This window comes from Grampus griseus (genome assembly GCF_964374135.1).
Source record: "Grampus griseus genome assembly, chromosome: 2".
NCBI lineage: Eukaryota > Metazoa > Chordata > Mammalia > Artiodactyla > Delphinidae > Grampus > Grampus griseus.
Genome location: NC_139018.1, coordinates 108,351,400 through 108,361,263, shown reverse-complemented (window position 1 = coordinate 108,361,263; position 9,864 = coordinate 108,351,400). Strand labels below are relative to the sequence as shown.

The window sequence follows — 9,864 nt, the reverse complement described above, 5'->3', positions numbered from 1 at the left end:
AGCCAGGCGAACGCTGGGGCTTCGGCGGCGCCTGTCGGAGGCGGGGCAGGAAGGCCCGTGCAGCGCCTTAGCCTCGCCGGGCGTGGGGAGAGGGCTCGGCCCACGGTCCCCGCTGGGGGTGCCCCCCCACCCCAGGCCTCTTCAGAGGACACGTGTCAGTACTTTGTCGTCTCACCCCATGTCATAGCCCCTCCCCCAGGCCTGGGATCCCCCGTCCGTCAGGCTCCGTTATCCCCAGGCCCAACCCCCCGCTGACCCGCGCGCGGTCCCGGCCGGATCCCTCTCCTCCCTGGCCCGTCTCCCTGGGCGGCGAGCGGCCCGGCCCCCGCAGAAGACACTCGTCAGCAAGTTCTCACCCCTGTCATCTCATCCCTCTGCATAACTCACCCCAGGCCTAGGGACTCCGGCCCATTGTCCCCGGACCCAGCCCCTCGCTGAACGCAGGCTCGGCCCTAGCCCCCGCCCGGCGCGTCTCCGGCAACACGCCGCGACCCGGGATGCAGCCCACAAGCTGGGCGACCGTCAGGGAGGCGGCGGGCCGTGACGTGCTGGCTGCCGACCTCCGCTGCAGCTTCTTCGCCTCGGCCCTGCAGAGCTACAAGCGCGACTCTGTACTTCGGCCCTTCCCCGCATCCTATGCCCGCCACGACTGCAAGGATTTTGAGGCCCTGGTGAGTGTACTTTTCCCCTGTGCTGTCCACTGCTTCGCAGGGCACGTTGTCTGTGGAACTCCTGTTAGTGATGGTGCCAGCCCCCGGACTTAACATTCCTAGCCCGGCCGTGGGGAAGGTTTGTTTCCAGGAGCTAAGAACACTCCCAACAACCTTCACACTCCCAAGTGACTCCCAGGGGTGAACTGAGGAATTCAACAGTTGCACAGGCCTCCACAACATTTCCTAGTGTGGCTTAGGGTGTTGATCTGAATCAGCTGGTTCTGCTAAATAGGAAGTTATCTATCCCTTTGCAAATAATGAGACACCGTAAGTCCCCAAAGCCACCCGGACCTCATCTTCAGATGAGGTAATATATGGCCAGTACTTTTATAAATTATAACATATGTACAGTACACATGTGAGCTGTTATTTCTCTGATGATTCAGGAGGCACTTAATTTCTTGCAGAGTTCACCTCAGGCTCAGCGTTCCAGATATTAGTTATCTTTGTAATCCAAATGTTTGAAATTACCTAGAAAAATATAACTTGCCAAAATTGATTCTGTAAGAAATACAAAGTCAAAAGCCTATAATCATTAAAGACATTGAATTAGTAGTCAAAGATTTTCCCTCAGAGAAAACTCCAGGCCTACCCAGTTTCATTGGTGAGTTCTACCAATCACTGAGGGAATAAGTAATTCCAGTTTTACACAATTCTTCCAGCGTATTGAAAAATAGGGTAGTGTAATCTTGATACTAAATCTAATAAGAATGATACAAGAAAAGAAAATTATAGGCCAATGTCACTCAAGAGTATAAATATAGAAATCCTCTATAACAGGATCCTAGCAATATATAAGAAGAATAATTCCTTATTAATAGGTTGGGTTTATCCCAGGAATACGAAATTAGTTCAACATTAGAAAATCTCTTAATGTTATGAACCACATTAACAGAATGTTGATCATGTTTAGAATCAACAGATGTTTAAAATTATCTCCGATGAGGTGGTCAGTATTGGGTGACCCTCTTTGCTATTGCTCCCAGGTGGTCAAGGGACAAAGGCCAGCCTCCTGTCCCCTACCAGGTCCATTGCAGCTTAGGCTGGGGATGTGTTGAGGGCACCTCAGGTCTTGACCACAGTGCACAGGGGTTTCGGGTACAGGGAGTGGGAGGTTGGAGAAAGAGGCAAGCAGATTGACTTCCCCCATGGTTTGTTCTGCAAATTCAGATATTTAATTTTGTGAGTTTGTGATATCAGAGTGTTGGAGATGAAACTTTCTTCAGTTTTGTCAGTGGATATTTATGGAGCTCCTGTTGTGGGCCAGGTGCTGAGAATACAGAATTAAAGACTCGAGGAGAGGTTAACAGCCTGCTCAGCTATACTATGGGATAAGCCCTATATATACAACATGGAAGCCCAGAGCAGGACTCCAGGCCTTGGCAGTAGGCTGGAATCAGGGAGCACTAACCAGGGGCGGTTATGATGCCCTGCTGAGTCCCCAGGGACATGGAGGATTTCGAGGAGCAGAGAGGAGGAAAGGGGTATTCCAGGAGGAGTAGCAGGATGGGCAGAAAGCCAGGACCTCACCAGGAAGGATAAGTCTGTCCTTTAGTGTGGCTTTCATGGGGAACGGAAAGAGATGAGGCCAACCAGAGCAAGCAGGACTGGGCATGTCCTGCCCAGATGTGTAGACTTTTTCCTTGGGCTGGGAGGTCATTGGTGACATCCAGGATGCATTTCTGAAAGACCCTTGTGGTGGCAGGGTGACAGAGAGATCTGTTCAGGAGGAGTAGAGGGAGGAGGAGAGATTGGGGGTCAGAGGGACCAAACTCACCAGAGATGATGCCTCACAATGCGCTTTATTAATTTTTGCCAAGAAACATCCAAATGGATTAGAATGCTCAGTGTGTTCTCTTTCTGCTGGAACAGAATCGGGTTACTTTGATGAATATGGGATAAATACAAAGGGATCTTTGGAATTGCTTTGATTTATTCATGCCTTTAAAAAATTTCGTTTTAATTACACAAGTAATGTTTCATTATATTCTTGTTTTAAAAAAAGCAAGTGATAAAGTATAAGCTCCCCTGATAGAGCTCACCCTGTCCCATGTCCCTCCCCTCAGTTTGAGGCATACCCTTCCTCCCATACCTGTAATTTCTTAGGAGAGCTTTGGCAATATGGGTAGCCCCAAATAGCCTCCTCCTCGGTAGAGACAGACTGTCCTGCACGTGGGTCTCCCTTTGGGGACAGTTTTAGACAATGCACTCTTTCTCTTGGGGGTCACTGGAGAAACACAGACAGATTCTTACCATCCCACCCTGTTGCTGTATTCCTTATTGGGCACTGGTGTTAGGGAAATTAGCCCAGGCCATGCAGATTCTTGGCTTTCTGTTAGGCATGGCTTTCAGGAGCTCTTTCTGAGGAGAGGCCCCCCACCAGGCAGGATCCGGCGCGACCTCTGGGGGCATGCACATTCTTAGATAAACACGCTTTAGGTTTCATTTTGTCACATGTTACATGAGTTAAAGAAAAGCTGCCCAGAACTTAGCATCTAACCTGTGTCTCTCTGACTCAAAGGTTAACTTTTTTAAAAAATAAATTTATTATTTATTTATTTATTTATTTATGGCCGCCTTGGGTCTTCATTGCTGCGCGCGGGCTTTATTTTTAGTTGCGGTGAGCGGGGGCTACCCTTCGTTGCGGCGCGCGGGCTTCGCATTGCGGTGGCTTCTCTTGTTGCGGAGCACGGGCTCTAGGTGTGCAGACTTCAGTAGTTGTGGCACATGGGCTCAATAGTTGTGGATCGCGGGCTCTAGAGCGCAGGTTCAGTAGTTGTGGTGCGTGGGCTTAGTTGCTCCGCGGCATGTGGGATCTTCCTGGACCAGGGCTGGAACTCGTGTCCCCTGCATTGGCAGTATTCTTAACCACTGTGCCACCAGGGAAGTCCCTCTCAGATTACCTTTTTATTTCTGTTCTCAGGAGAACTATGTGTAACTTGTTTAACCTTCCTAACAACTCAGCGATGTAGGTTCTATTATCATCTCTGTCACCATCAGCTAATCAGTATATGTGCTGGTGGCAGACATCCTCCAGCTCCAGGTGATGCCGGTGTGTAGTCAGGGTAGAGAACCACCCCTTTAAAAGGTTCCCCTGATGACTTTTTTTTTTTTTTTTTTAAAGAAGATGTCGGGGGTAGGAATTTAGTAATTTATTTATTTATTTTTGCTGTGTTAGGTCTTCATTTCTGTGCGAGGGCTTTCTCTAGTTGTGGCAAGCGGGGGCCACACTTCATCGCGGTGCGCGAGCCTCTGACTATCGCGGCCTCTCTTGTTGCGGAGCACAGGCTCCAGACGCGCAGGCTCAGTAGTTGTGGTGCACAGGCCTAGCTGCTCCACGTCATGTGGGATCCTCCCAGACCAGGGCTCGAACCCATGTCCCCTGCATTAGTAGGCAGATTCTCAACCACTGCGCCACCAGGGAAGCCCCCTGATGACTCTTTTTATGAAGCGGACTGTTGTAGACTTTCACCCCCAATCTGTTTTAGTAAATCTGGATTTTCATACCTTAGGTTTATGCAAAGCAAGGTGTACCTGTATGTAACTGTGCAGTCCATCTTTCCCACCTTCATCTCAGTGGCCCACCACCTCCACCCATCCTGCCCACCCCACTTCTAGGTGTCACTCTGTTTGTCAGGTCCCTGAGGCTGGTGACCTTGGCTATACCTTTGGTTCATTTCCTTCCAGCACCTCCACCCACAACTAGTAACTATGGCCTTTGGCATCTTCCTAGACAAGGATTTTTTTCAGATGTTCTTTCCTGCCGCCAGCCCTTCTAGGACAACATTGCTTAACACCTAAACCTGAGTATCCCCACCTTTTCCTGGTAGTAAGAATCACTTGTGGCAACTTCTGTAAACACAGATTCTTGGGCTGCCTCCCCAGGAGATTGTGATCTGCATGGTTGCAAAGTGTCCACTGGGCTGTCCTGCCGCCTCCTGACTCAAAGCAAAGAGATTGAATTGTCTCCTTCTAAGGTCACTGGTCCTCTCTCTCCTCTGCTCACCCCCTGCTGGTTCCCTGTCCTTGGCTTCTCAGTCACCCAGACCACCTCTTTCCTGAGACTTCCTTTCTCAAACCCCTGTGACTGCCCAGCACTGCCCAACATTCAGGACTGGCCCAGGCTCCCTCAGCCACTTCTCCAACTGAATCCTCCCTTATTCCTCAGAGCAGAGGCTGCGAACATGTGGCCTGTGAGATGACAGATTTTGTTTGTCCTCTGGTCTTTTAGAAATTCGGAAATTAAAAAAAAAGTGTGTGTGTGTGAATTCCCTGGTGGTCCAGTGTTTAGGACTGCAGCCTTCCTCTGCAGGGGGCATGGGTTCCATCCCGGGTCCATCAGGGAACTAAGATCCTGCAAGCTTTCAGGTGTGGCCAAAAAAAAAAAAAAAAAAAAAAAAAAAAAAAAAAGCAGCTTACTGATTTCTTTTAAAAAGAAAAAAAATCTGAGGCCCCATAGCCTGGGTAGAGGTCGCCCTTGGGCAGAAAGCAGCTGGAGCTGGGGGGGGTTGGTGCCTGGTCCCTTTGCTAGGCCAGGGGTCTCCAGTTCAACACAGTCCTTACTATTCTTTCCTGGATAACCCCTTACTCATATATATATATATATTTTTTTCGGTACGCGGGCCACTCACTGTTGTGGCCTCTCTCGTTGCGGAGCACAGGCTCCGGACGCGCAGGCTCAGCGGCCATGGCTCACGGGCCCAGCCGCTCCGCGGCATGTGGGATCTTCCCGGACCAGGGCACAAACCTGTGTCCCCTGCATCGACAGGCGGACTCTCAACCACTGCGCCACCAGGGAAGCCCCCCCTTACTCATTTTCATCACCTCTCTGGCCCTAGGGACATTTGAGCCCTGACCACCTTTTGGGACAGGCACTGTTTCCTTCTCTGCCTCCTCACCGTGTTCTTTCCCACTGGGAATGCTCTCTCTCAGATTCCTCCCCCTCACTCCAGGCCCCACTCCCATCCTACTTGCTTTGAAAACCTTTCCCTTTGCCTGCCCCTCAGCCCCCAGAAACAGCTGCCTTCCTCCTGCACACTTTCTCCTCAAGCCAGTTGTTGATAAATGCCTTCCACTGTCACCAGCTGTGGTTCATAACTCTTGTCTAGATGGAGGGTTTTCTGTCTCCTGCCCCTGCCCCATACTACACGTGACATACATCTTTCTTCCTACCTTTGATAGGGGTTAAGCATACCCAGTAGCAGTCTTGGTTGTGTTATTCAGGAAACATACCTAAAGCTTCCCAAGTAGCCTCTTAAAGTCCTACTTGGATTGACTCTTTTGGGCTAAAATATTCAGTCTATTACTAAATTTCTCCATTGATTTGGTAGGAGAGCATCACAGAGAATGGACTCTGGAGTCAGACCACCTGGCTTCATGTCTCTTCCTTGCCAATGAATAGCTATGTGACCCTAGGCAAGGTACTTAACCTTTCTAAGCCTCAGTTTCCTCACTTGTATGTATGTATTTATGTTTTAAAATTAAAAAAAATTCTTTTATTGAGGTTTAGTTGATTTACAGTATTATATAGGTTTCAGGTGTATAACAGTGATTCACAATTTTTAAAGGTTATACTCCATTTATAATTATTAAAAAATATTGGCTATTTCCCTGCACTGTACAACATATCCTTGTAGCTTGTCTAGTTTGTACATAGTAGTTTGTACCTCCTAATCCCGTACCTCTCTCCTGCCCCTCCCCCCTTCCTTCTTCCCACTGATAACCACTAGTTCTTTATATCTGTGAGTCTGTTGCTGTTTTGTTATATTCACTAGTTTTATTTTTTAGATTCCACATATAAGTGATATCATTTGTCTTTCTCTGTTGGACTTATTTCACTTAGCATAATACCCTCCAAGTCCATCCATGTTGTTGCAAATGGCAAATTTTCATTCTTTTTTATGGCTGAGTAGTATTCCATAGTGTGTGTGTGTGTGTGTGTGTGTGTGTATACACACACAAACACCTATCTTATTTATCCATTCATCTGCTGATGGACACTTAGGTTGCTTCCATATCTTGGCTATTGTAAATAGAGCTGCTATGAACGTTGGGGCGCATGTGTCTTCTCAAATTAGTGTTTTCCTTTTCTTCAGATATATACCGAGCAGTGGTAGGTGGGTAGGTGGGTAGATGGCCATTCTGACACGTGTGAGGTGATACCTCATTGTGGTTTTGATTTGCATGTCTCTGATGATCATCTTTAAGCTGGGCTGTCGTGAGGATAAAATGAGACGAGACATGCACAGCATTTAGCCCAGTGCCTGGCATGTAATAAGGCCTCAACAAATCGTAGCTATTACTATCTCATTCTGAACTTGATGTCAGGCTGCAGGCTGGCCTCTGAGACTCCAGGATACGTAAGATGTGGTTGGCCCTCAGGAAGCGTTTGTCTTAAGCAGATTTGAGATGGTCCCAGAGAGTCAAGGACGAACCTGGGATTCTGCACTGAGCACAAGGGGAGCACAGAGGTCATGGGGGGTCAGGGACAGGGCAGGTGACTTTAGGCTGGCTTTGAAGACTGAATGTTATGCTGGGCAGCTGCAGAAGCACAGGGGAGGAGAGACATAGGGCAGCTGAGGAACAACATGGGGGGAGCAGGTGGGAAGTCTGTGGCAGAAGGTTCTCTTAGGCAGAGGCCAGCCCAGATTCTGAAGGGCCTTGTTAAGGGGAGGGCTGCTGGTTTTAGCAGATTAAAAAATATAGACCGAAATACAAATTCGAACTTCAGAGAAGCAACAAATAATTTTTTTAGCACAGGTATGCCCCAAATATTGCATGGGTTATATATTTAAAAAAATATTGTTGTTTATCTGAAATTCAAATTTAACTGAGCAGATTGTATGTTATCTGGCTGCCTGGGAGGAGAGCTCGTACAGTTAACCTCCCTCGTTGCCATCCACGTCCCTCACTACACGCTGGTTGCCAGATAAAATACAGTCTACCTGGTCCTCAGAAAGCCCTGCTCAAATACAGACAGGTTTGGTCACAAGAGGAAGAAGCCTGTTAACTTTTTGTAGCAGATTGATTTTTCAGAGTAGCTTGAAAAGTGAAACAGGACATTAGGGAGGTCAGCCGAGGGGTTAAGAGTGGGGACGAGGGCAGCCCTGCAGGACACACAGGCAGCAGTGGGCAGGCAGCAGTGTGTCTGAGGGCCTGAGCCCTGGAAGAGGCCTGGGCCCAGCTCAGAGTTGGGAGAGTTCTCTCCCACTTCCACAGACTGAACCCCTGAAAGGGGCCTGGGTTAACTGACGGTCCTTTTGTGAGGCCCCCTGTGCCTTGATCTGGACTGTTGGCAAAGGCTGCGGCTCACAGGTGGGATTGGGGAGCAGTGATGGGAGTGGTGATCCCAGTGGGAGAGAAGACTGCTCTGGCTCTGGCGTAACAGGTGTGGACCAGGAGTAGAGAAGAGGGACAGGGGAGGCCGAGGTGTCCCTGAGGGTATGTCATTCGGAATGCATCTTCAGGTACCCTCAGGGGCTCCATGTTGCCTACAGAACAAAGGCCAGAGTCCCCAAGGGGGATACAAGGCCCTTCACTGGCTGATCTCAAGTCACCTCACTCCTGTTCCTCCTGGCGACCCCTCCCCCATACTCTAGGCTCCAGGCATACTGAACTATTTGCAGTTAATGATAACAATCATGGCAGTCCCACTAACTTAATACCTTCCTGTTGCTCTAAGCACTGCACTAGTTTAACTTGGTTAACCTTCACTGGCATCCTGTGAAGTGGCTCACCTTGTCCCAATTATATGTTTGAGGAAACTGAGACACAGGTTAACTCACCCAGGTCACACAGCTAGTAAGGGGTGTAAGAGCCCAGGTTTGGACCTGGGCCGCCCAGGAGGAGAGCTCGCACAGTTAACCTCCCTCGTTGCCATCCACATCCCTGACTACATGCTGCACTTCCGTGCTTCTGTGCCTTTGCCTGTCCAACCCGAGCACACAGCATCTCCCCTTTGAAGACTTGCCTGACCACTCCCTTTTCTCAAAGCGCCTACCCAACAGGAGTCCCGCCTGGCCCCTTTTGTAGTTTGTATCCGTCTTTGTTATGACAGTGAATAGTTTTAAGTCATAATTATTTACCTTTCTGCCTCCCTGCTGTGGAGCATCTACACATCCATGTTTTTATTTATTTATTTATAACATCTTTATTGGAGTATAATTGCTTTACAGTGGTGTGTTAGTTTCTGCTTTATAACAAAGTGAATCAACCATACATATGCATATATCCCCATGTCTCCTCCCTCTTGCGTCTCCCTCCCACCCTCCCTATCCCACCCCTCTAGGTGGTCACAAAGCACCGAGCTGATCTCCCTGTGCTATGCAGCTGCTTCCCACTAGCTATTTATTTTACATTTGGTAGTGTATATATGTCCATGCCACTCTCTCACTTCGTCCCAGCTTACCCTTCCTCCTTCCCTTATCCTCAAGTCCATTCTCTAGTAGGTCTGTGTCTTTATTCCTGTCCTGCCCCTAGGTTCTTCAGAACTTTTTTTTTTTTTAGATTCTATATATATGTGTTACCATATGGTATTTGTTCTTCTCTTTCTGACTTACTTCACTCTGTATGACAGACTCTAGGTCCATCCACCTCACTACAAATAACTCAATTTCATTTCTTTTTATGGCTGAGTAATATTCCATTGTATATATGTGCCACATCTTCTTTATGCATTCATCTGTCGCTGGACACTTAGGTTGCTTCCATGTCCTGGCTATTGCACATAGAGCTGCAATGAACATTATGGTACATGACTATTTTTGAATTTTGGTTTTCTCAGGGTATATGCCCAGTAGTGGGATTGCTGGGTTGTATGGTAGTTCTATTTTTAGTTTTTTAAGGAACCTCCATACTGTTCTCCATAGTGGCTATATCAATTTATATTCCCACCAACAGTGCAGGAAGGTTCCCTTTTATTCACACCCTCTCCAGCATTTATTGTTTGTAGATTTTTTGATGATGGCCATTCTGACTGGTGTGAGATGATATCTCATTGTAGTTTTGATTTGCATTTCTCTAATGATTAATGATGTTGAGCATTCTTTCATGTGTTTGTTGGCTGTCTGTATATCTTCTTTGGAGAAATGTCTATTTCGTTCTTCTGCCCATTTTTCATATCCATGTCTTTGTTATTTTTTTGTTGTTGTTG

At 47.9% G+C, this 9,864-nt stretch overlaps 1 protein-coding gene across 6 annotated transcripts in view; it reads left to right on the top strand.

Moving 5' to 3' along the window:
- The first annotated feature begins 215 nt into the window (after positions 1-215).
- PARP16 (poly(ADP-ribose) polymerase family member 16) overlaps positions 216-9,864 on the top strand; it is a 40,705-nt gene continuing 31,056 nt past the window's right edge. For all 6 annotated transcript variants that reach the window (XM_082648724.1, XM_082648725.1, XM_082648721.1 and 3 more), the window contains exon 1: positions 216-671. In XM_082648724.1, coding sequence (XP_082504850.1) covers positions 498-671 — 174 coding nt within the window. In that variant the 5' untranslated portion in view covers positions 216-497. The remainder of the gene's footprint in view (positions 672-9,864) is intronic.